Source organism: Theropithecus gelada, chromosome 14 (genome assembly GCF_003255815.1).
Source record: "Theropithecus gelada isolate Dixy chromosome 14, Tgel_1.0, whole genome shotgun sequence".
NCBI classification, from domain to species: Eukaryota; Metazoa; Chordata; class Mammalia; order Primates; family Cercopithecidae; genus Theropithecus; species Theropithecus gelada.
Window position 1 is genome coordinate 74945576 of NC_037682.1, and position 27607 is coordinate 74973182.

The 27607-nt window shown below is 40.1% G+C and overlaps 1 protein-coding gene across 3 annotated transcripts in view; it reads right to left on the reverse strand.

Annotated features, from left to right (window-relative positions):
- Window positions 1-17708, reverse strand: part of PRCP (prolylcarboxypeptidase) — an 82602-nt gene extending 64894 nt beyond the window's left edge. Inside the window, exons 1-2 of one of the 3 annotated variants that reach the window (XM_025355964.1) lie at window positions 16219-16585; window positions 261-320 (exon numbers count right to left, since the gene is read on the reverse strand). In XM_025355964.1, coding sequence (XP_025211749.1) covers window positions 261-320; window positions 16219-16386 — 228 coding nt within the window. In that variant the 5' untranslated portion in view covers window positions 16387-16585. Of the gene's footprint in view, window positions 1-260; window positions 321-16218; window positions 16586-17560 lie in introns of those variants that run through there. The other 2 variants (XM_025355966.1, XM_025355965.1) reach the window with 2 other exon arrangements.
- Window positions 17709-27607: the final 9899 nt, after the last annotated feature.

Below are 27607 nucleotides of genomic sequence, written 5' to 3' on the forward strand. Positions count from 1 at the left end.
AATCCAGTTGTATCAAGTCTTAAGCACATAAACACACAAACTTTTGCACTAATAAAATTTAATCTGTACCAAGGACACCTTTTAAAACCCTGTTTTTCCTCCTTCTGAAGATCACAAATGTTCTGATGTAGTGGGAAGAGAAGGGAATTTGCAGACAGATCTAACTTTCGGTGCCATCTTGGCCATTTATTAGCTACTTAACCAAGCTCATGGCTTTGGGCTTCCTTTCTCAAATGCAGAATGAAAAAAATAACACCTACCAGAGGAGTCTTGTAATGATTTAGTTGGAAAATACATATGTGCAAGTGCCCAGCAAGGGCCTGCAAGAAGTAAGGGCTTGATTTATTACTAATATATTTTGCAAGGTATTACTAGCACACACCTCCCAGTTCAAACAATGTATGTCATCAGTGCCCAATATTGTCATGTGAAAGAAAAAATATGATATAAAACTTCAGCAATTTGTTCTGAGTGGTCACTTAAGAAACTATGACTTGCAAAGTAAAGTTACTTTTTTAATGGCAGCTATCTTAGAACAGATAACAGAAACAGGGTAGTGTCTTGGTGACAGTAAGAACCTCTTATACACCAAATATGATGTAGCCTGGTAAATGACATGCTTTTCTTTTTCCTTTCTGTTCAGTTACAGTCACCAATGCTGTGACATGTGTAATATATATTTAATACTGTGGGGAAAAGAGAGATCAGACTGTTACTTTGTCTATGTTGAAAGAAGTAGACATAAGAGACTCCATTTCATTCTGTACTAAGAATTCCTCTGCCTTGACATGCTGTTAATCTGTAACCCTACCCCCAACCCTGTCCTTGAAGAGACATGTGCTGTGTCTACTCAAGGTTTAATGGATTCAGGGCTGTGCAGCATGTGCTTTGTTAAACAAGTGCCTGAAGGCAGTATGCTTGTTAAAAGTCATCACCATTCTCTAATCTCAAGTATCCAGGGACACAAACACTGCGGAAGGCCGCAGAGACCTCTGCCTAGGAAAGCTAGGTATTGTCCAAGGTTTCTCCCCATGTGATAGTCTGAAATATGGCCTCGTGGGAAGGGAAAGACCTGATCATCCCCTAGCCCGACACCCGTAAAGGGTCTGTGCTGAGGAGGATTAGTAAAAGAGGAAGGAAGGCTTCTTTGCAGTTGAGATAGGGGAAGGCATCTGTCTCCTGCCCATCCCTGGGCAATGGAATGTCTTGGTGTAAAACCCGATTGTATGTTCTATTTACTGAGATAGGAAAGGGAGGTGGGACATGCTAGCGGCAATTCAGCTCTTTATGCACTGAAAATGTTTATGGAGATGTTTGCATATATGTACATCAAAGCACAGCACTTTTCCTTAAACTTATTCATGACACAGAGATCTTTATTCATATGTCTTCTTGCTGACCTTCTCCCTACTATGACCCTATTGTCCTGCCACTTCCCCGTCTCTGAGATGGTAAACACAATGATCAATAAATACTGAGGGAACTCAGTGACCGGTGCTGACGCAGGTCCTCCGTACGCTGAGCGCCAGTCCCCGGGGCCCACTTTTCTTTCTCTATACTTTGTCTCTGTGTCTCTTTCTTTTCTCAAGTTTCTCATTTCACACCTGATGAGAAACGCCCACAGGTGTGGAGGGGCAGGCCACCCCTTCATATATACATTTATCATTGTATAAATAACTGAGCTATGAGGAATGGTACATATTGCAGAAATATAACATGAGTGCTTTGGATATTTTATTTTTTAAATAATGTGTGACATCACTTTCATTGTTCCATATTACTGAAGATTATAAATCCACTTCTCAAGGGACTATTTATTTCCCCTTAGATGGCAGAATAATACAACTACAATCATGGTCCAAACAGCCAGTCTTCTCATAAATGTGGTTAAGGAGACTAGCTTAAATTTTCAGTCTAATATCCCTTTAAATTATATACTTTATTAAATAGAATAATGTATTTTTATTCTAAACAACATGCTAAAAATAAGACCAGTCTCCAGGCTTTTAAAGAAAATAAAATGCTTAGGTACAGTTTACTAGATTTGACTCCCTAATCTAAGAGCTGGTAGACTTTCAAAAGCAGAATGCAAGAGAGGGACATGCAAGGACCTTCCACTCTTCCAAGAGTGAAAGATGAATACATGTCAGTGACCAGTCCAGCAGCTTGAATTAGAGACTTTTACACAAACTCTACAACTTATTCCAAACCAAATTTTATACACAAACTGTTGGGAAAGCTTAAAATGGATAATTTGCTCATGGACTGAGCACCAAGCTTCAGGAGACAAAGTTCGATAGTAGTGACCTCACTCCTGCCTCACCAATGATGCATCCTCCTTTATTCCCTTGAATAGGACCTTTTTGTGATAGTCAATGGAGGTCTCTTAACATCCTTTACTCAATGAATTTATAGAGCTACCCAAAATAACTCATAGTGTTATTTTAGAAGTTTTCATAGTCCCCTTCTGATGCTAACATAGTTCCCATTAATTTAAACCTCTTCTTTCTGTAACACAAAGTCAAAGTCAGAAGAAAGTTCTGTATAATTGAAATCTCCATTATATTTTTGCTGTCCAAAATTACCCAACCCGGTATTAGGAGAATTAAAATTCTGCTTATTCTTCAACTTTATTACTGTCTAATATGGGTTAATATCTCTAAATCAGCCATGAACTACCTGAATTTTTTTAATTCTTAAATTTTTTGACAGGGTCTCCTTCTGTCGCCCATGCTGGAGTATAGTGGTGCAATCAGCTCACTGCAGCCTTGACCTCCAAAGCTCAAGTGATCCTCCTGCCCCAGCCTCCCAAGTAGCTGAGACCACAGGTGCACACCACCATGCCTGGCTAATTTTTGTATTTTTTTTAAAGACAGGGTCTTGCTTTCTTCCTCATGCTAGTCTCAAACTCCTGGTCTCAAGTTATCCTCCTAGTTCAGCCTCTCAAAGTGCTGTAATTATAGGTGTGAACCATCACGCTTGGTTGAACTACATGAATTAAATATAAGCCATGAACTGTAAAACCTTCTATTTCTGAAATATAGAGGCAACATGGTACAAGGGCTGTGATGTTGACAGAGACAGGTTTAAATCCTGGCTCTATCACTTATCAGCTATGCAATCATGCATAAATCACTTCAGCCTCTGAGCCCTTTTTCCTCTATAAAATTGTAGTAACTCCCTACAGGGTAAAAGATAAACGTGCATTTATTCAGTGCCATCACAAGATGATCAAAACAACCATACTCTGATCAACTGTGTTCTATCCCACACCATCTCCCAAGCTATGCTCTTAAAGTCAATGAAAGCTGCAGAGAAGGAATATCCACACCGCGTGTATGTAAATGGACATAATGACAATACTGACCTCACAGTGTTGGAAGCCCACCTCCAAGGTCATCATCTTTGACGCCCCCATCTCGGTCTTACCGATCTCTTTTCAGTTCCTCCAACACAGCCTGGTCTTTCCTACCTTAGGATCTTGTACATGATATACCTTCTACCTTGACAGAAATCTTTATCATCTCCCTTCTTCTAGTTCACTCCTAATCATCTTTCTGGTCTCTTTTAACATCATTGCCATCTACAGGATTCCCTAATACTCCAGACTCAGGACCTCATTATAGACATCTCACTTATAATTACTTAAAGCATACATCACACTTATAATTACTTATGACTATCTTCTTTCTCAATAAACTGTAAGCTGCATGAGGCCTATGTTTGCTTTCCATTTATCCCTAGCTATTAACTCGGAGTATGGCACAAAGGAAGAGTTCAACAAATATTTTTAAATGAATGTATGACTGTGCTGTTTCACTGTGCAACTGTTATATCAACTATCATAGAGTAATACTTCATTGTTATGTGTTGGGGCTCAGAAAACAATACCCCAAAGTATTGATATTATGTCACCTATCATAGGGTGATACTTCATTGTTATCAAAGTATTGTTCCTTGGGAGTACTTTGAACTGAAGAACACTGGAAGAGTCTCAGAAGCAGTCTTCTTCTGGCCCTCTTCTGTCTTTCTCTCTCCTGCTCCTCTTTCTCCACCAAGGCAGGTAATAGAAACTAGGACCCTTCTTCCCGAAAGCCAGTCATGAAGCCTAGAAATATTAAATTTAACCTTCCCCTTCCTTTCTGTGTAGGAGCTGGCTAAAAAGAAATTATCTGACCTACCTTGTCTCATAGTTGATCTTAAGACCTTCATTCCAAAAGGGGTCTGACACTACATCCAGGGAGAAAGAATGCCACACAGACAGACCAAGAAGAATCAGAACAGATAGACCTTGCTGAGTTTCCCCATTCAGACTATTACCACTAGGATCATTCCCTTTTTGTTCCATCACATTTCTACAGGACTGTCCATTCTTCATCAAACGTAAGCCTAAAAATGAAGATTTTTCTCTGAGTTTTTTGGGTCTTCATTTCTGAAGACTCCCATGTCACATAAAATTGTGCTTAAATAAACTTGTTATGCTTTTCTCTTGTTAACCTGTATTTTATTATAGGAATGTTGACTATGACCCTTATGATGGGTGAGAAAAAGTATTGCACCTTTCTGCCCATACATATCATACAACCAAATTGCAGGGCTGCTCAGAGAAAGCTTCCAAGGAAATCTGCCTTTAACAAATCTGTTTTCTCCTAACCCATATGGGCAATCTGCACAACATGAGCAGCAGGGAAGATAGCATCGTGGGCTTGACAGAGACACAGCTGCTGCTTCTCTCCAGCCGCAGCACCACAGGGCAACTTGAACTAACATGTATGCCATAAAAGTAAGGATTTACAAATATACACAGTTAAGTGGCTTCCATTTGCAAATGAAAAACCGAAATCATAAAAAGCTTACTGTAATACTCTAATAATAAATACAGGTGGTACACAATTACCACAAAAGTGGCCTGTAAGGAACATTTTTCTCATTGTGTTCATTCTTCATCCCAGCCCTCACCCATACACAAAACAAAGAAAAAGCAAGATAGGCAGCATTCCCTCCCTTAATCCTGTCTCTGTATATATGTTGGAAGAAGGAAAAGCACAAACTTCTAGCCACAGCTTCCAGACCACCAAAATAAGAAAATTAAAACAGGTAGGTCTGTCTTTATCTGACATTCTATCGTGTTCTCCAAAGGATGTGAGACAGCTAGGATTCAAGTTTCCTTACCCTTCCCCTCCTCCATATACACATACCTTCCTTACCTCAGTGCGTAGAAAAGTGGGAGAGAAGGAGGGGGAAAGATAGAGATTAATCAGATTTGTGAAAACAATACTCTAGGAAAAACAATGTCACATGTGCTATGGAGAAGTATGGATGTTTACAAGACAGGATTCCTGCTTTAAATGTAGAATAAGAGAGGAGTATAAAAGATGATATATAACACAAGGCTAGAATAAGACCTGTGCCATAAAAGTATAAAAAAAAGATTTGACCTATCATACACTGTCCAGGAGATTTAAAAACGGGCTGGATGCAGTGGCTCCCACCTGTAATCCCAACACTTTGTGAGGTAGAGGTGGAAAGATCACTTGAGGCTGGAAGTTCAAGACCAGCCTGGGCAACATAGCAAGACCCCATTTCTTAAAAAAAAAAAAAAAAAATTGCCAGGCATGGTGGCACATGCCTTTAGTCTCAGCTACTCAAGAGCCCGAGGCAGAAGGTTCACCTGAGCCCAGGAGTTTCAGGCCAAGTCTGCAATGAGCTATGATCACACCACTGCACTGCAGCCTGGGTGACAGAGCAAGACTCTGTCTCAAAAAAAAAAAAAAAAAGAGGAAGAAGGAGAGGGAGGAGGAGGGAAGGAGGAAGGACGGAGAGGAAGAGAAAGAAAGAAGAGGAAGTGAGAAGAAGGAGGAGGAGGAGGAGGAGAAGGAGAAGGAGAATGACGCCAGCTCCTGGAGGAGGCAGAGGCATAAGCAGAGGCAGAAGCAGCAGAGGAAGCTGCAGAAGCAGCCAAAGACAACGCAGCAGCAGGAGCAGCAGAAGCAGAAGAAAAAAAAAAAAAAAACAGCTCCTGAAGGAGGCAGTGTTAGAGGCAGGGGTTAAAAAATGGAATGGGGTTGATAAAAGAGGTAAGACCCATGGGAGAGAGAGAGATTCCAGGCAAAGGGAACAATGTGGATTAACTCATAGACAGGAAAGAAATGGGCATATGTGGTGAATAGATTAGCAAAATGGAAAGGCAGTTAGGGCCATAGATTGAAAGGCCTTAAATGCTACAGGATTTTGTTCTTAATAAAGCAAACAATAAAAAGTTGTTGCAGTTTCTGAACAGAACAGTGATTCAACTGGAGGAGAGGTGATTTATGTGACAACCCATGGGAGCTGTACTGGAGGGGGAACTGCAGGAAGCTAGGAGGACCAACTGGTTTACTCTTCTAGCTGTCAGGGAAGGCAGTAACAGGGGCTACAACAAGGGGCTTTAATCACTCCCTTGCATGCAATTCTCACTATCCAGGCCTCTCTCACCTTGTTCTCCACTTGGCAAAAGTGAAATTCACCAACTCCACAACCATACCCAAGAAACTGAATGTAGCTAGAGAAACATACAGCCACATCAAATGGCCTTACTAACTTACATGACAGTTACATCAAATGGCCTTACAAAGTTACAAAAGTTGCCCTGCAATCAAACCGTATGTCCCTAGTGCATTTACTTTCCTTCTCTGCTAGAGGAGCATTTTTGTTCTCTCCCTTTCTCATTCTCGGCTGATGACCTTCCATCTTATTTCACTGGGAAAACAGAAGCATTCTGAAAAACAGCACACAAGCTCTCACTACCATACCACTTTCTTACCTTCATCTGTGCATATATATGATGTGCCTAACCCAGTTTGACTATGGTCAAACTGTTCATGCTCTTGTTTTTTCAACTAGATCCCATTTCCTCTTGCCTAAGATCTCCCACTAGCAATTCTATTTCTTTCTTGTTCCATCACTTTCTCACTCTCTCGGCTCATTTCCCTTAGCATACATTCCATTATTTCTCCCATCTTAAAAATGGGAACCCTCTTCCCCTCCATCTACCACACCATATTTCTGCTCCCCTTCGCAGCAAAATTCCTCAAAAGATTACCACACCCGTGGTCTCAATACAGCTTCTCCCACTCTCTCTTGCATGCACTCCAATGAGGCTTTCGCCTCCACCCACCCTCCAAGGAAATTGCTGTCAAGGTCACCATAACCTCCACATTGCTAAATCAAGTGGCCAATTCCCAGTCATTTATTTAGGCACTATTGGTTACCTTCTTATTGAAATGCTTTCTTCATTAAGTAATCAGGGTATCATAGCCTCCTGGTTTTCCTCCTCCAACTGTTCCTTCTCAGTCTCCTTAACTGGTTCCCCATTTCCCTGACTTCTAAATATGCAGTGTTGAGAAGATCACCTTTAAAAGAAAAGACCATCTTCATTAACTCCTTTGTTGCTCTCTTCAATCTCATGGTTTTACATATCATCTGTATACTGACAGCTTCAAATTTATATTACTTGCCCCACCTTTTTTTTAAATTCTTCATTCAATATCATTTCTGAAACCAAGTTCCTCTTCTCCTTGCTTCCCCAAACCTACTCCTTCTGCAGCCTTCCCCATCTTAGTAAATGACAACTCCAACCTTCTAACTGCTCAGGACAAAAACCTTGGAGTCATCTTCGACTCTTTATCTCACACCCTACATCTACTTCATCAACTACACCTCAGCTACACCTTCAAAAATATCCAGAATCTGAGCACTTCTCAACCTCCACCGCTACCACACTAATCCAAACCACCATCGTCTCTAATCTGAACTTTTCCAACAACCTGGTCTTTCTGTTTTCCCCCTTTCTCCTCCATAGTCTAGTCTCAACACAATAGCCAAAGTTTCATAAGTTTCTTAAGACTTATTAATCAGAGTATGTCATTCTTCTGCCCCTAAAGCTCCAAAGGCTTCTCATCTCATTCTGATTTGTGGCCAAATTCCTTACAATGGCCCAGATGTCCTCGCATTATCTGGCTCCCTGAACCTCCTTTCTGTGCTCCTCTATTACTTTCTCCCTTGGGCATGTCCCTCCAGACATACCGTCCTCCCTACAGTTCCTCCCACTGGGCGCACACCTACCTCAGGGTTTTTGCACTTGATCTTCCCTGCCTAGACATTTCCTGTGCCTAGAATGTTTTTCCCCATGCCTAGAATGCTCTTTCCCCAATGCCTCGAATATAGTAGGCACCTAATAAAAAATTTGGTAAATGAATTTAGACACACATTGAACATTCATTTTTCTATTTTGCTTTTTTCATTTATTATTAATGCATAAACATTTTATCACATTGTCAAAATACTTTAAGACCATAATTTTTTGGACTAACAATATTCCATTTTACAGACATACCACAAGTTATTTACAGTTTGGGACTGAAAAACCAGGATATTTACAAATGGGTATTTTTGGATGTTTCTTCCTTTGATATTTCTGTAAGGATAGACACCTCACAGGATTGCTGTAAAGGCTGAATATGAACTAATAAGTGGACACAGAGACATCAGTTTTGTTACTACTGCTTAGATTACAGAGGCATCATGATGTCAATGAAGATCATAGATCTTGAAAGAAACAGACAAAAACGTGACTCACAATATTGGTTGTTTAATAGCTTAATTAAGACACTTAACCTCTATGAGCTTCAATTAAACCATCTATTTCAAAAAGCAATTATATTAATCATAATTTTAAAAAGATGTAAAAGAGTTTAGCATAATATTGAGCTCAGAGTAGATAATCAATAAATGCTCATTCATTCACTTCTCATAAACAATACCTAGGATTTTTTAAATTATGAACCAGAAAGAAAAAATATTTTTACAAAATTATAATTATAAATTATCCAATTACATACATATTTTTAAACAGATTTTAAATACATAATAAAAATTTTCAACATAGAATTATTCTTTTCAATTAACAATTACTCAACCCTTACCAAAATTTTCAGTGCTAGATATAAGTTTGAGTATATGCAACTGGAATGGTCAACAAGTACAATTTGAGCTCCTTCAGGATATAGTCATCTCTGCCTGGCCAGGACCTAGCCCAGTGCCTGACATATAAAAGATGCTGGATTGGCACACTTACCAAAGCACACTTAAGATTACAAAAATCTCTAAATCAATTTTGTTTCTTTTATTATAATAAAGATAGGCAAAATAATTATTTTTAATTACTGAATGATGGTATTAATAAATAAGTTCCTTTTTATCATGTGCTTTAATGTATATACACAACAGGTCAGTAAACTATTATAATGATGATAAGTTAAGCAAGAAAACATTTTAAAAATTCACCTCACTTCAGGGCTATTTCTTGAAGCAATCTGTGTGTTGGAGTCAGATGAATGCTAAGACATTACAAAATCTTCAGTGCTAGATATAAGTTGGAGTATATGCAATTGGAATGGTCAACAGGTACAATTTGAGCTCCTTCAGGATATAGTCATCTCTGCCTGGCCAGGACCTAGCCCAGTGCCTGACATATAAAAGATACCGGATCAGCACTGAGTAGGTAGGTGGGTGGGTAAGTGACTGATTGAGTATGGTAGTCATTAGTCCTGTCTGTCTAGGCACTACAAAGCCAAGACTTTTTGTCTCCTTATCCTGTGATTGGGTACAGTCATTTAACCAGTTCTAGCCAAGGAATTGTGAGAAGTGACATAAGTAATTTAATTTCCATTTTGGAGCATTTATATGAGATCTTCCATGTTCTTTTTCCACTGTTAAATGTTCATGAAAGCATCTGCTAAAAAGGAAACCCTGAACAACCACTTAGTCCCTGAGTGAAAGCAGGAGCACAGCCCCTGCTCATTCAATTGGAAGTTTATGACAGTAAGGGTCATATACTTTGTTAGGTTAAGTGACCAAAATTCATACATTTTACTATAGCAGCAAAACCTAACCTATCCTGGATAATGCAAGCAAGGTAATGACATTCATTTCAGAACTAGAAATTCATCAGAGTTTAATTTCAGAAAAACAAAATGGTACAGATAAGCAGTATAGCTCAGTAAAATAATTTAACCTCTCTATATGATAGTTCTCTTGCTCACTGAATTTGATGGCACATGCCTGTAATCCTAGCACTTTGGGACACCAAGCTAGGAGGACAGCTTGAGAACAAGAGTTCAAGACCAGCCTGGGCAACATAACGAGATCCCATCTCTACAAAAAGATTCAAAAATTAGCCAGGCATTGTGGTGTACACCTGTAGTCCCAGCTACCCAGGATGCTGAAGTGGAAGGATCACTTGAGCCCAGAGGTTCAAGGCTGTAGTGAGCTATGATCGCATGGCTGCACTCCATCCTGAGTGACAGAGCAAGATCCTGTCTAAAAACAAATAAACAAAAAGGATAGTTCTCTTGCCTATAAAATGGAATAATAGCATCTACCTCACAGAACAGTAATAGGGATTAAATAAGTGAATGTCTATTAGGTACTTAGGATAATATTTAGGGTATTTGAAGCTTTCAATAAATTGTAGTAAATTATTATCATTAATAATGCATTAGACACATTTACACTACATATGTCATTTTACTTTCATCTCTTACTCCTTATTCATTTTAATTTACAGTCAATTTTTTCAATTCATAATATCTTTATTAAGAAGTACCATATTCTGTCAGAACCACATAAAAAAAAGTAAAAAGAAGTACCATCCAAGGCACTAGGAACGAAGACAAACAATATCTACCATCAAGGTATTCTCCTTACCTGTGATGCTCCTTTCTTCTCCAATAGACCCACAACCAAGCAAACTTCAAAATCATAAACACAATGTTCTATTATATTATAAAATAGATCAACTATGCAGTGTTATAAATATTGCAGCAATTTAAGAGGTGACTACTTTTTAATTTAAAAATACTTTATATGTTATGGGTCTGTGTCCTATTCAAAGTCAAGATAGTAAAGTTGTTTAGGTCCAATTCACCAAAGACAATTAATGTTCTGGCAAAAAACAAAACTTGTACCCGCATTGCCACTGCTCCTAATGCAGTGCCCAATAAACAGGAGGCACTCAGTGAACAGAATACTAGGTATATCAGAGATTAGCAGATCCAATCCATTTATCTTACAAATTAGTACAATGAGATCTAGAGGGTTAAGCAACTTGCCCAAGAGTATGATGTGAATTACTGGCAGGGCTGATCCTAGAACCCAAACTTTGAAAATGTTTTAAAAGTCTAAATTCTCTAAAGCACAAAGTCCTTGCCATGTGCTGACAGAGGAATATAAACAAGACAGTGAAAAACTTAAAGTTAATTTTTACTGAACTTAGATTTTAGCATTAGTTAGTAAGAAATTTAAAACTCAGCTATCGGAAAGACAGTGTTAGATTTACTATTATTATCAAGAGAAGAAGCTACTTCCAAAAACCTGAAAGGGTAAATTCATTACCACATTTCCCCCCAACACTTTATCAACACTTAAAATAGCATAGAAAGAAAGATTGAAATAGTTTCATGTGCTTCTTTTTATGTACAGAATTTTGTGTGAAAAGAATGATTTCAAGCAAGAAAAAAGGTTAATTCCTAGGCCACAAGTCTGTTAAAGTATTGATTATTTTAATCCTATTGATTTAAAAAAAGTGAAGGGGTTAATTAAAACCATGTACATTAGGAAACAGCAAGATAAAAATGTTTATCATTTATAGTTTACTAAGTGTTATGCACTGTGCTAAATAAGCACTTTACACATACCACCTCTTTTTACAACAAACTTATGGGATAGGTAATATAATTATCTCCATTTTGCTGATTATGAAAATAGGAGCTGCCTCTGAGTAACTTACTCAGGTAGTAGCAGAAACAGAACTTGTTCTCAAACCTGTTTGCCTCTAAGTGATATGCTTTGGATTTTGTTGTTGTTGTTTATTTTTTTGTAGAGATAGGGTCTCACTATGTTGCCCAACCTGGTCGCTAGCTCCTGGCCTCATGTGATCCTCCCAGCCTCTCAAAATGCTAGGATTTCAGGGGTGAGCCACCACACCCAACACTAAAAGCTGTGCTTTGAACCACCCTCCTATTCAAGCTCTATCAAGTTTCTGATGCTCTATAATTTAGATCAAGGTCAATCCATCATATCTAAGGGGGAGGCTACATGATCACCAAGGCCCCTTCTAAAAATGATTCTGTATCACCAAACACATAAATCGGTTCTGAATTCACATAATATTTCTGACAGGATACTCCAGGCCTAAGGGGAAGGCCATCAGTAGATGAACAGATACGAAGAGGAGAAACGGGAAGAAAAATTTAAAGAAGGAGGAACAAGATCTTTATCAACATGGCCTTCCAAGGTGCCTAACATAGCTAGACATAACATTTTACTAGACATCAGGACCACTGTGACAAAAGTGGGAAAGGGGAACCTAGAACAGGAATTGAAAGCAGAACTATAAAGGACGTATGTAAATTTAAATAGCTTAGCCCACTGATGTGATTCCCTCATAGCAGATGAGGAAGGAGCTGCAGGAGCCAGTGACCATGAGCTCAATGCTGGGCCAAAACACAGACTTCTAACAGAAACAATGATCAGCAGTTAAATAGGAATGGTGGGGTACTAAGTTTTCAGAAGAGCCTTTACCACTATCGCCATGCATTTGGATGAGAGTGAATTTTCAGGACAGAGTTGTAAAGGAACTAGCATTTGTTCCATTAAGTTGTTTAAATTTCTATCATGTTCTATGCACCATCCATGTGGCTTTCATGTGTTATCACACTGAACTCTGACAACAGCCTTGGTGGATGTGATGATTAATTTTACATGCCAACTTTATAGGCCATGGTGCCCGGCTATTTGGTCAACCATCATTCTAGATGTTTTAGTGAAGGTATGAGGATGAGATTAACATTTAAATCAGCGGACTTTAAATCAATGGACTTTACCCTCCATAATTTGAGTGGGCCTTATCTAATCAGTTTAAGGCTTTAATAGAACAAAGTTTGACTTCCCCTGACTTTGGGAGGCTGAGGCAGGTGGATCACTTGAGGTCAGGGGGTCAAGACCAGCCTGGCCAACATGGTAAAACCCTGTCTGTATTTTTAAAACTGCAAAAATTAGCCAGCCGTGGTGGCAAGCACCTGTAATCCTAGCTACTCGGGAGGCTAAGGCAGGAGAATTGCTTGAACCCGGGAGGCAGAGGCTGCAGTGAGCCGAGATCTCGCCACTGCACCCCAGCCTGGGCAACAGAGCAAAACTCCAACTCAAAAAAAAAAAAGACTGACTTCTCCTAAGCAACAAGAAATTCTGCCAGCAGAATGCCTGTGCATCCAAACTGCAAACTCTCCCCTGGGTTTCCAGCCTACCAACCTTCCCTGAAGATTTTGGACTCACTAAGCCTCCACAACTGCATGAGCCAATTCCTTAATAAAAATCTCTCTTGTAGAGCGAGAAACACACAGACACACACCCTGACAATATAATAGATATTGCTCCCAATTTTACCACTGTGAAAAATGATGGCCTGACAAGGACCCATTCTCCCTCTTGACTATATCACACACTAAAATGTGTGATTCGGGACTCACATTCTAGCCTGAGGGACTCAGGTGGGAGGTACACGGTAATAAGCATGCAACACTGTAACCACCAAGCCACACATTCCAGAGAGCCCTTTATGACACTGATACCACACATACTACACATGTACCCAGAGCCTTGATGTGCCCAAGTGATGTACTATCCTTTCTCTGGTCTCCTAATTCAGTTATTTCAGGTAAAAGAAATCAAATATTCCTACCTAAATCAATATTTGAAGGCTTTGAAAAAGGAGGAAAAAATAATTAATAAAGAACTAAAGTAAAAGATAAAAAGAAAAATAAAAAATGATTTGTGACAATTAAATGATGGTAGCCTTTGTTTAGGTTCTTTTTGGATAATCATGCATTCACTCTCTCAACAGCTATTTTGTGTTTTATACTTTTTTATAGGCTCTTCTAGGTATTGTAGAGTACTAACTAGCTAGAGGGACACGTACAATATAGAAATGAGCAGGATGAAAAAAGACCAACTAAATTGCCTTAAAAAAGTCAGATTCACAGAAGAGGTGACATTTCTGCAGGAATAGAAGTATGAGTTTAAATAGTGGAGAAGAGGGATGTTATTCCAGACAGAATTTCTGACACAGTAAAAGTCATCTGAGTCTGTTAGGTTGCTAAAAGTGGGAGCTGGGATGGGGGATTATGGCAGAATGTAAAGTTGGAACGACCAGCTAGGGTTTCATAGTAAGGAACAATGGATTCCCATGCCAAGGTGTTTGAATTGTATTTCTAAGGAGTGTAGTGGCCAAGAAAGGAATCTACAATAAAGGAACATAAAGTAGGAACTAAGGTACTAACAAATAATTTGTTCCCTTCCACCCTTTCACTCTTTCACTCTCTCCTTTTCTGCTGATAGTTCTCTTTTTCATCGATCCCAATGGGATTTTAGAGATCTTCCATTCCAATAGTCCTCTCCCCATTTTACTTTAGCAGTTGAGCTCTGCAAATAGTTGTATATAAAATCCCAGCATATAAAACAGATAAAAGCTGAAAGAGATCCAAGAGGGGGGTATTGGAGCACCTAATTTGGCCTCCACTTCAGCCTTCACCCACTTTCCCTCTGAAACAGCTCCCCAAAGAGCCCTTAATTTTCCTCAGTAAAGTGTGAAACACATTGGTCTTTGTCCCAACCCTCCCAATTTACAAATGAGGGAATTATGCCTAGAGACTTAATTTAAGGGAGTTGCCTGAGAAAAAAGACTATTTCCTGGTATCCCTGGTAAAATTAAAATGTTTTATCTTCCTCATAAACTTGAACTCAAATGTCTGAGTTAAAAATTGTTTCTTGGCTGCACACAGTGGCACACGCCTGCAATCCCAGCCCTTTGGGACATCGCTTGAGCCCAGGAGTTCAAGACCAGCCTAGGCAACATGGCAAAACCCCATCTCTATTTTTAAAAATAAAAAAAAAATTTTTAAATTATTTCTAAGTTATTCTGGAAGTCTATGACATCCCTCTACCACAAATTCCCATTCAAAATTCATATAAGGGCTGGGCTCAGTGGCTCAAGCCTGTAATCCCAACACTTTGGGAGGCTAATGCAGAAGGATTATTGAGTCCACAAGTTTAAGACTAGCCTGGGCAACATAGTGAGCCTTGTCTCTATACAATCAACAACAACAAAATTTCACGTAGGTCTATAACCACATATTATATGAGTGCCTACTTGAGGCCAGATACTCTGCTAGGAACACGTTATCTGCTCTCACTTAACCATCACCACAAACCCCAAGAGATCAAGGAACTAGGCTCAGAGAAGTACTGTAACCTGCCCAAGGTCATAGAGCTAGCAGGGTAGAATCTGGTTCTACCTGACTCCTAAAGCCAAGCTTCAGACCCTTGCACTCTTTCTAATCCCAACCCTTTCCAAATCTTTTCCTATTTTTACACAGGCTTTCAGAAATGCTGAACTGTAAGGATTCCTCGTCGTTTCACAGAGGATGTACTTTTCCATCAAGACCTGTGGGGGAATGCCTCATGCTGCAGCCAAGCACAAAGGCATCAAGCCTAAAAAGCTCTAAAATCATGTTACAAACCATAGAAAGGCCAATCCCCAACCCCACCACAAGCTCCTACAACTCCTTTTACAACCATAGGCTACACACGTTCAGTCTTATGGGGAATAGGGATTTCAATAATTCTTAATAATAGGGCTACAAAATCAGCTCTGAGCTGACCCCTTATGAGAGGCTGGTTTTTAGGATGGATAACTATCCAATTTTATCTAACAGGTAAAGATACTAGAATTTGTATTTAGGGCTGCCTTGGGGCAAAGGATGACTATCACCGCAGACTAGGTAGCAGAGCTGGTATTTAATAATTTGAATTTGAGGGAAGGTCAAGGGAGTTCGGATTGGGGCACCCTATGGGAGCAGGCGGAGTTGAAGTGACTGCCGTGTCCAATTGCAGAACAGCCTGAATCAAGAGTACGGAGCCAGAACTACTACCAAATTATTGGTAATGGGAGGAGAAAAATTAAACAAAACTGGGATTTGAGACCACCTTCTGGAAGACATGAGCCCAAGACCGAAGAGATCCCAGGCATCAAGGGGTGTGAATTTCGAGGTGGGCTCCGTTGCCCGGGCTCTGAGGGTTCCCGGCGGTTGGGCCGGGGACGGCGAAGCCCCCACTCCCCCTTACCTTCTGTTGGAAGTAGAGAACCGAATAGTTCTTGGCTACAGCCGGGAGGGATGTGGGGTTTGTTGGCAAGTGTAGGCTGCCGAGGGCCCTTAAGGCCGGCCGGAGGGCCTTGGTGGCCCAGGGCGCCAGAAAAGACAGAAGCAGGAGCAGGAGGGCTCGGCGACCCATGGCTCAGGCTGGCGGCTGCAGTGCGGGTGGGAGGGCGAAAAGGAGGCCAGCAGCAGTGCACGGGCTAAGCCCTGCCCAGTCTGCAGCTCCGCCCGCCGCAAAACGGCTCCTCCCGGGGGAAACCCAAAGCCAGTCAGCTCCTCAGACACCGCCCAAACCAGGTCACCACAGCCACTCCGCCCCCATCCCCGAGGGCACCGCCTCCACTCCACTTTACTCTCGTGCCATCTGCTTCTTAGCACTCACCTTCATTGCGGTCACATCCCAAGTCTGCCTTTATCATGCTAGGGCCTCTTCCTACCTCATCGCTGTAGCCCATGCTTTATCTATAGCACCCCCGAAGCCCACCTGTCCTTCAGGTCACCCTATATCCCCACCATTATAATCACCGCCAAACTCTGCCCTGGCTGCCTCAATTCCATTGCTACACCTCCTGCCCTCCGCAAATCCCACATAAAGGCAATAACAGCTTCCATGACAATTTATTGAAGGTTCACTACAGGCCAGTATATCAGGAGGCAGGGAGGCACAGGCATCATCTCCTCTAACTCAATCGTCACAGCAATCTTGTGCGTCGTATTCGATTGTTATTCCCATCTACAGATGTGGAAACGGAGGCTCAGAGAGGTGCGGGAACTTGCACTAGATCACTCAGCAGTAAGCGGAGCACGTCGTCGCAGACCGCTGGGTCCAGCTCCAAAGACTGTGCTCCTTGCACCCACCTCCATCATGGAGCCTAACCACTCCCTATGATACTCCGTTCTTTGGTAAGCCCAAAACTGTGTTGCTTGCACAACCCATCCATTACAGAGGTCGCCCCGGGTCCACATCGTCCCTAAATCCCGCCAGGTCCCGGTCCCTTCTTTCAAGTAACGCCCCCTTTCTTCTTCGGCACCCGAAAACCCACTCCGCGCTCCACCTCCCTCCTGCATCCTGCCAAAGCCCCCTTCCCCTCTCCGCCCCTGGGTAGTGCTAGCCCCTAGGACAGCGCCGGGTCTGGCTTCCAAAGCTCCCTCAACCCTCTTCATCCGGCTTCCATTCCCTCTTTCAGTCACCCCGCCAGACCCCAGGTCGCCCAGGCCTGCTCCACACTTTCCGGGGATCCCTACGCCCAGGAGGCTCAGCGCAGCCAAAACCAACTTTACGGACTGTACTACTGATCCACCGACTCTACCCGCAGTTTGACGAAAATGGTCGTTCCCACAAGCTTGTAGGATTTCTTGGCTAAGCGCCACCCTCTGCGGCGCTTTCTTCTGACTGGCTCTGAGTGAACCCAGCCAAAGCGCTACTTCCGGCGGAAAAGGACGCGGGAGATTCGATTGGAAGGCTCCCGGCGAACTACTGATCCGGCCGGTCTGAGTTACTGTGTGTCGCCTGGGCCCGCTACTGGTCTTCTCCCTCAGGTGAGCTGGGTAAAGGGGTTCTCGGGAAGCCTAAGGGCCGGAGACTCCCAAGGAGGCTCTTAACTTCATTATGAATGAGACCCACCCAGAGCCCGGCACTTGTTTTTTCACGAGTTATTCTCTGTAAACGGGCGGACATGAGGGTAAAAGATATAAACGTCAGTTATTTTATTTTAGACTCAGTGCAGTTGCAATCACCTAACGAACGTTTATTGAACGCTTACAGTGGCATCGAGCTAGACTCCGAGTGAGCTTTTAGAATCAGAGATAGAGTGGAAAAGGCGCGACTCTTGCTTCTGTGATGTGCAAATACGTATTCAGCGGGCCACTGTGCAGAGTAGTACGTGCTGAAAGGGGATCTGCCAAACTGGTATCATGGCTTAGAGGGAACATACTTTAACTGAGCCAGGTGCTTAAACCAGAACTTGAAAGTTTTCTTCCTTTTCGCATCCAGCCAGTCCCTAACAGCCTCTTGAATATCTCAGATCTGTTCACGTCTCTCCGTTTTTTACTGACATTATTTTGGTTCGACCCTATGACTGCTACATAGCTGTGGCAGTACCCCCACCTGCCCCAGCTGGTTCTCCTGCTTTCAATCTTGCCACATTCCAGTCCAGTCTCCACATTGCTGGGCTGATAAAGATAATTGCCCGAGGCACTCCCCATTGAAAACCTTTCTGAAAACCTTTCAGTCGCTCCTATTTGCCCTCAGGTTTAAGCCCAAACTCTTTAACATGACTTACAGGCTCTTTCCTGTCTGACTTTTGCCTGCCTCTTCAGCCCCAGTGGTTTTCCACCGCTCCAGCCATATAGAATGTCTTCTGTGTTCCTGAAGTGTACTATCCTCTTTCTCACCCCAAACCGTCTTCTGACCCTGTCCGTGACCTGGCTAATTCTTACCCAGTTTGCAAAGCCTTTTAAATCAGAAACCCTTTCCTGACCCCACAAGACTGGATCACAGAGCAACAAGTAATTATTTGTTTATTCTGCAGATAGTTAAGTGCTGCTTTGGTCTGTGCCAAGAACTGCTAGGTACTGAGATCCGATGATGAACAAGGTAGATTCCTGTTCTAATGGAACTTACCTTGTATGGATAGAATTAAGGAGAATTTACAAGGAAACTATGTGAATTAGACTGGCCTAAGAGGAACTTTCCGAGGAGTTGATATTGATGCCTAAAAGATGAGCATGATCCAACTGTGCAAGAGAGGAAAAGAACAACATTCTAAACAGAGTGAACAGGTTGTGCAAAGGTCCTGAGGCAGGAAAGAGCTTGACATGTTAATGTTCAAGAATCTAAGGAAAGACCAGTATTGCTGGAATATATTCAGAAAGGACAGTTGTATGAGATGAATCTGGAAAGATGGGCAGAGACTGAATCATGATAAGGAGGTTAATCCAGCACCATAAACAGGAGGTAATGGTGGTTTGGATTAAGATGATGGCAGAATATATAAGGGAAAGGTGAATGATGGTTTCTAAGTATGGAAGTAAATTCAAGTACCTTCTGATGAGTGTGATGTGGGATGTGAAAGAAAGGGAGGAATGACAAATGACTCCCAGGTACTGGCCTGAGTTACTGGTTAGTGAGTGGTACCATTTACTGAGATGGAGCAAAATTGCAAAAAAAGAGGTTTGAGAGGAAACTAAGAATTCAGGTTTTTTAACTATTAAACCGTGAGATCCCTATGAGACATCAAATACAGTTGGCTCTCAGGTAAGCAGTTAAGGTACAGAAGTCTGGAGCTTGCATATATTATTTTGTTGATAGTTATATATTGTCTGTCTTAGCCAATAGATTATAAATTCCTTGAACACAAGAGCCTGTTTTTTCTCTCTTTAACCCTATTACCTTCTCCATCCCTGTAATAAATATCCCATAAATGACAGTCAACGGAAAAACCGTATTGTACTAAAATTTTCCTGGTTCATGTTTTTAAAGTATTTTTCATCAGTATTTCTCCTTTCACTGGGTTTTGTCTCTTTGTTTTTTTGCTTACTTAATTTTCACTGTCCTGCCTGCCTCTCTTACTTTTCTAGAGTTTTCGTGTTAATGTCACTAAATTATGTTTTAGAGACTAATTATGACTGCCTTTAGAAAAATTAAACAAGTATGTGCCCTTGGAGGAAACCATTAGATAGTGTTAAGAAAACAGTTCAAAATAGCCACCCTTCCCATAACTGAGGCCTCTTGGCCTGTAAATTATGAAATAGAAAATTGGATAATTACAAGGTGACAAAGATTTTCATGCAAGGCAAGAACAGTTTGGAGAGGAATGAAGAAAGGGAGAAAAGTTAGTCATACTTTCTTTTCTTTATGCCATTAGAACTAAGACTAGTTTTTTAAAGGAGTAATTTCATCCTTTGGGCACAGTCTTGAAGCAAATACACATAGTTTCTTTCAAGTGTGAAGCTTGAACAAAGAGAGTGATGTACTAGAAAGACTAGTAAGCTACTCATCAGAAGGCATGAGTTCCAGACCTGATTTCTCCTAATTCCTATTCTTTAATTAGTTATTTAACTTATCTAAGTGGATCAGATAATGATGCAAAAGCACTTTGCAAACTGTAAAGCAGTCAAATGAACTCAAACTGGATTATGAACTTTAAGATACGATTCATATCTTATACTTTTATGTTCTCTTCAGCCCCATCCCCAGATGCCAATTTACACTAAATACTTCACTGAACTTTTTCTCTAGGATCTAACATAGAATAAGAATTAGTTTAGATTTTCTAATCTAACCCAGTTATTCTAGATCTTCTAGTCTAGCCCAAAGAAGAAAAAAAGTTGTGTTGGTATGTGCATGTATGGGCACAGTTTTCCATAAATGATTAAGATGCCTTCTGAGAACTTGATTATGAAGTAGCTAAGCTGAAAGGTCACCAAATACTGGATTAGAGCAAAGAATTGCAAAATAATTTAAATGAGACTGAGATGCTGTCAGGCCTTGGGAATTTAACTATAACCATATTTATCACAAGTGTTATTCACCATGAGATAGTCTCAATGACTAAGCTACTGATTTTCCAGTGTGGACAATTTGGCCATTACTGGGAACTTATGAAAATGCAGATTCTCAGACACTTATCCCAGACTTACTGAATCAAACTCTGGAGTTGGAGTCCAGCAATCTGTTTTATCAAGCCTTCTGGGTGATTTTGATGTATGATAAAGGTTGAGAAATACTTGTCTAGTATGAAAATGGGATGCAGAGGTTGTAATCAGTGAGTTTATATATCTGGTACCACTGAAAAAATCATCTCTAGAATGAAAGATGCATCAGGCATTAGCTTGATTCCATTAAATAGTCGATTCACCACACAGCTCTTCTTCAAGCAAGTTTCTGTTTGTAATTTGAGTATAATATGTAGTTATACCAAATATTTAAATACAGGCTTCTGATATGTCCCTTCCCTGTGATGGTAATTTTTCATGGTAAATTAGTAAAACATCTTTGGATTACGGTTCAGCTCCCCATAATGGCTTGTCTAAAAGGAGAGAAAGTATTCCAGAATATTCCATGGTAAATTAGATATGTACTATAGTGTGTCCGCATGGACCCCACATATTTTAATAAGCATAAGTCTATCAGAGCCTTCATTCCTGGACATTGACCTGGGTTATCCCTGGGCTGTCAAAACAAAGGCCAACTGAGGCCTTAATTAGTTCTGCCCCAACACTTATACTTTTATCCCTTTCTACCCTCCTTATTTCTACTTTTATGTGTGAGAGATTTAAAGAAAGCAAGCTTTTCTTTGTATATTATTGCTAATGTCCCTCTCCAGTATTTTTATTGTATTTATTGATTTTTTCTAATTATGAAAGCCATACACTTAGAAAATATCTTAAATATATAAAGGAAATAAAAATCGCTCTTAACACTACTACCCTGAGAAAATACTTTTTAAAAATAAGATTATGTATTTTCCTAAGTATCCTCTTCTCTTTCCCCATTCCTCCCATCAAAAACTAAATTAGTCCCCCTGTTATATCTTCTCATGGCACTATGCATTTCCAAAATAGAATTTGCCAGAATTGCAGGTAAATTTTTTGTGTGATTATTTAATGTCTGTCTCTTACACTAGACAGTTAGTCTACTGACTAGGTAGGGACCTTGTCTGTTTGTCCATCAATCACGCTCTTCCCCCCAGCATTTAGCAGCTGCACAATTAATAACTGATGAATAAATAAATATGTTAGCATATTAAATTGGGATATGGTTTGCTGTGATGGAGCTGAAATGTAATACGATATCACCATCCTTCCCAATAAATGTTAGAAGAAAGATAAACTCCAAAAGATACCACATATGAAATTGTTCCCAAGTGTGTCATCCTGTCTTCCTAATTTTAGTGTTTACTTATTCCTGGTGTTTCATTCAATTATTCGTCAGACATGCATCCACTATACTGCAAGTCATGCAGTAGAGAGAGACAGAAAAATAAACTCTAAAAACACCCCAGAGCCTAGGCAAATAAATAAATAAATAAATACAATAATAAACTAGGTGGCAAGTATGAAGGAAATACTATGAAAACACCAAAGGAAATTAATTAATATTAACTGTCTGAAAGCATCTTATTCTGTTATTGTCCAACAGACAATAAATGGGAAGCCTTTTCGCCAATTTCTGGGGTTCACCAGGTGAAATACAAATAGTAAAAATACTAATGACCCCTTTCATTACAGTTCTCAAATTTGCTGTTTTTATAGATTTTTAGACTTACTCATTTGATCCACTAGAGGGCAATAAACCCTTAAGTAAAAACAATGTAACCAACCTTCCTTTAAAAGTATAGTAATAAGTGCTGGCACAATTAATTTAGAAATGAATCCAAAATTTCCTGCTTATTTAAGTTTTTCACTTATTGATGAGTTGTCTGCCCAATTAACAATTTTTTTAGGACAGACAGTATGTTATTTTCACTTAGCCCAGTGTACGAGTCATATTACAAGTTTATTCCATTTCCTAAAGTTTGAATAGCAATTGTGTAAAGAATATGATTTGATGAATGCCCATATTGTTGTGGTACAATATAAAATTCTGTTTTAGAGCCCTAAAGAAAATAGTCTTTGCTCACAATATGAACACAAGTAAAAATATTAGAAGTGAGGAGAAGACATAAGTAATGATTAAAATAAGTATTAAATAAGGTACTATATATGAAACTAGTCTGTGTACTTCGTATACAAATATAAGATAATTTTATGATTTGGTAAAATTGTGTTTTTAACGCTAAGTGACAAAATTGTGGCTTAGGAAGAGGAACTGCAACTCATGAAGAAGATTAATATCTGAAGTTCACATTAACAATTTCTGAGCTTGGCACTGAAGATATAAACAGATAGTCCTTCTAAGATCTTACTCTGGGTCCAGGAAAAACAAACCATATTGAACAGATAAATTTAATATAATGTGGCATGTGATGAATTAAAGAGTAATTTAACTTCTGGGAAAATGTTCTAGAAAAGAAGACTTCTAAGAAGGATCTTAAAGAAGAATAAGCATTACCAGGAGAATGAAAGAGCATTTTAAAGAGAAGAATGGAAAAAAACAAAGGCATAGAAATGTGAAACATACTGTGGGAGTGGGGAAGCAAGGAACACAACTCAGATTGTTTCCCTTGGCATAAATTACTAGCACATAAAGAGCAAAAAGAAAGTTAAGAGAATAGGCATTAGGGAGAATAAAACCAAATAGACAATACACTACAATAGACAAAACAAATGGTAGGACTACAGAGGTACAATAGTATATGGTGTAGAAAAAAAGAAAAGCCATTCTCTTTGTTAATAAAGATTTTTTAGGGGAACTTCAAATGAAATAGGAAGAAAATTATGGTATCATATGGCATATGCCTACTCTGTTATAAAAATTTTCTTGAATTGCAAAATTCTGCTTATAGTTCTTCATTCATGCAATAAATTTTGTTTTAAGACTAGTCTCTGTTGCTCAGGCTGGAGTGCAGTGGCACAATCACTGTGCACTGCAGCCTCAATCTCCCAGGCTCAAGTGACCCTCCCACCTCCGCCTCCTGAGTAGCTGGAATACAAGAGTGCACCACCATGCCCAGCTAATATTTTTTATTACTTGCAGAGTTCTTACCGTGTTGCCCAGGCTGGTCTCAAACTGGTGGGCTCAAGCAATCCTCCCAGCTTGGCCTCCCAAAGTGCTGGGATTATAGGCCTGATCCACCACACCTGGCCCTATTCAATAAATATTTATTGTGAACTTACTGTGTGCTGAGCACTGTTCTAAGCACTGGGGTTACAGTAGAGAACAGGGTAGACTAGGTCCCCATCTTTATGAAACTTAGGCTAGTGATGGGTAGAATGAACAAAAATAAGTAAGCAAAGACATATACAGGATGACTATCCAGCACGATCAGTACCATGAAGGATAAAACAGGTGATGCCATAGAAACTAAGAGGAAGGAGGATTCTACTTGAGCTAAAGTGGGGCTCTCTGAGGGGATAACAGAGTTACAGATTGAAGGATGATAAAGAACCGACTATTCCAAGACCTAAGGGAAGAATATCCTAGCCAAAGAGAACAGTAAGCACAAAAGCCTGAGAAGGGAATTGTTTGGTATGCTTGAAGAGCAGAAAGAAGGCCAGCATGGCTTGAAATACAGTGATTAAGAAGGAGAGTGGTATTAAGTGAGGTCAGGGATTGGCAAGATCTAGCTAACCCAGGGCTGCACAGACCATTGTGAGATATTGAGGCTTCATTCTAAATAACAGGATTTTAAGCAGGTAAGAGACAGCATGTTCAGGAGTGAGCTTTATGCTATTTTAGCTCCTCTAACTCACAGGTAGGTATACCTCTATACCAAACCCTATGCTAAATTGGATTTTAGAATGTGGAGGGATGATGCCCTTGTTGACATTACACCATTGTTGTGTTAACTAAAAGTTATAGGAGGCCTTTGTTTTGGACTAAGCTCGTGCACTAGGCCCCAGTAGACCTGACTAAAAATCAAAATAGAGACATTTATACTTAAAATTCCACCTCACCAAATCAAAACTACATTGTTATCTGATCTTCCTAGAACTCAGTAGAGAGAAATAACCAAATTTCCCACACATGCCAGTTTCAGTTGTCATGACAATGAAGTTCTCTCTGCCTTTGATGCTTACAACAAAAAGTAGGCTTATGTCAACCAATTATTCCTGTATTTTTCTGTCCCTCTGTTCCCACTTTAGGAGGAAAGTACCTCTGAAATGACTAAGCTGCTTTTTGTTCTTTGTTTCTACTTTCTTCAGCCCTTCTCTGTCTATAAAACCAAACTTCTCTGTTCTGCCCCTTGGGACACTTACTGTATTTTATGGAATAAAGTATTTCCCGATTCTAGAACTGTTACAGAAAGAGGTCCCAATCCAGACCCCCAGAGAGGGTTCTTCAATCTCGCGCCAGAAAGAATTCAGGGCGAGTCCATAAAGTGAGAGCAAGTTTACTAGGAAAGTAAAGGAATAAAAGACATAGAACAGTCCCGAGGGCTGCTGGCTGCCCATTTTTATGGTTATTTCTTGATGGTATGCTAAACAAGATGGGATTATTTGTGCCTCCTCCTTTTAGACCATATATGGTAACTTCCTGATGTTGCCATGGTGTTTGTGAACTGTCATGGCGCTGGTGGCTGTGTAGCAATGAGGACAACCAGAGGTCACCCTCGTCACCATCTTGGTTTTGGTGGGTTTTAGCTGGCTTCTTTACTGCAACCTGTTTTATCGGCAAGGTCCTTATAACCTGTATTTTGTGTTGACCTCATATCTCATCCTATGACTTAGAATGCCTTAAGCGTCTGGGAATTCAGCCCAGTATGTCTCAGCTTCATTTTACCTGCCCTCTAGACAAGATGGAGTTGCTTTTGTTCAAACACCTCTGACAGAATCATAAATAAAGCCAATTAAGATCTTTCGCAAAATTGTTGTAATTTTGTCTTTTGACAGTTGCAATGGCAAGGAATTTGAGATTTTAGCATTCATAATGGCACTTTTCTTTGACCTTTCTTTCTGCCTTTCATTTGTATCCTATATTCCCTACCCTACCGTGTCCTTTGAGATTGCCATGTAGCCTAAGGTGATAACCAAATCTAGGAATACATAATCGGCTTTTGGCAGAACCTTATTAATGTATACCTAAGAATCCCAACAAGGATAGCAAAAAATTAGGATTAGCCTTCTCTTTTCTATGCTCGCTTTAATTTATACAGATCAGTGACTTATGTAAATTATTTATCTTTCATCTTTGCAAATTTCCATCTTATTATCTTAGGTGGCAAGATTTTATTTTTATAGACATGTTATTTTGATTGACTAACAGGATTAGTATCACTTTAACATCTCCCTTACATAGTCACCACATTTCTATGTTTGTGATCATCTTTATGGAGTACTATACCAAAAAGATTCTACTCTTTTAAAACGAGTGACCTCCACTTTGTCAGTTTGCTGATGCCAGTGTCAAAAACAGTATCACCCATTTCAGAATTGAAAGTTTTTGCCATGTGCTTAAAAATGAAAGTTTCTTAATACAGCTTTATCTCAAACAGTTACAAAGACCTTTGTTGTAAGGCATGTATTTTATGTTATAAATAAGCTAATCCATTTAAAAAATTAGTAAACCAAGCAACCTTTTTTTTTTTTTTTTTTGAGACAGAGCCTCAAAGAGATCTATCGCCCAGGCTGGAGTGCAGTGGCATGATCTTGGCTCACTACAACCTCTGCCTCCCAGGTTCAAGCAATTCTGCCTCAGCCTCCTGAGTAGCTGGGATTACAGGTGCACACCACCACACCGGGCTAATTTTTTATATTTTTGGTAGAAACGGGGTTTCACCATTTTGGCGAGGCTGGCTCAAACTCTTGACCTCAGTTGATGTGCCCACCTTGGCCTCCCAAAGTGCTGGGATTATAAGCGTGAGCCACCACACTCTGCCACATATCAACCTTTAATTTTTTTTTCTTTTTTTCTTTTTCTTTTTTTTGAGGAAAAGTCTCACTATGTCACCCAGACTGGAGTGCAATGCCATGAATACAGCTCACTGCAGTCTTCACCTCCTGGGCTCAAGCGATCCTCCCAGCTCAGCCTCCCAAGTAGCAGGGACCACAAGCTCATACCACCATGCCCGACTAACCTTTTTTTTTGTTTTTTGGAGAGATGAGGTCTCACCATGTTGCCCAGGCTGAATTTTTAAAAAGAAAGTATAAAGAGAACATCGCTACAGGCATACCTCGGAGATATTGTGGGTTGGGTTTCCGACCCCTGCAATAAAGCAAATATTGCAGTAAAGTGAGTCACAAATTTTTTGGTTTCCCAGTGCATATATTAATAAAAGTTATGTTTACACTATACTATAGTCTAAGTATGCGATAGCATTATGTCTAAAAAATACATATCTTAATTTAAAAACACTTTATTATTGAAAAATGTTAATGATCATCTGAGCCTTCAATGAGTCATAATTTTTTGTGGTGGAGGGTCGTGCCTCAGTGTTGATGGTTGCTGACTGCTTGGGGTGGTGGTTGCTGAAGGTTGGGGTTGCAGAGGCAATTTCTTAAAATAAGACAACATTGAAGTTTGCTGCATTGACTCTTCCTTTCACAAAAGATTTTTCTATACCATGTAGTGCTGTTTGATAGCGTTTTACCCACAGTAGAACTTCTTTCAGAATTAGAGTCAGTCTTCTCAAACCCTGCCACTGCTTATCAACTAAGCTTATGGAATATTCTAAATCCTTTGTTGTCATTTCAACAATGTTCACAGCACCCTCACCAGGAGTAGGTTCCATATCAAGAAACTACTCTCTTGTTTA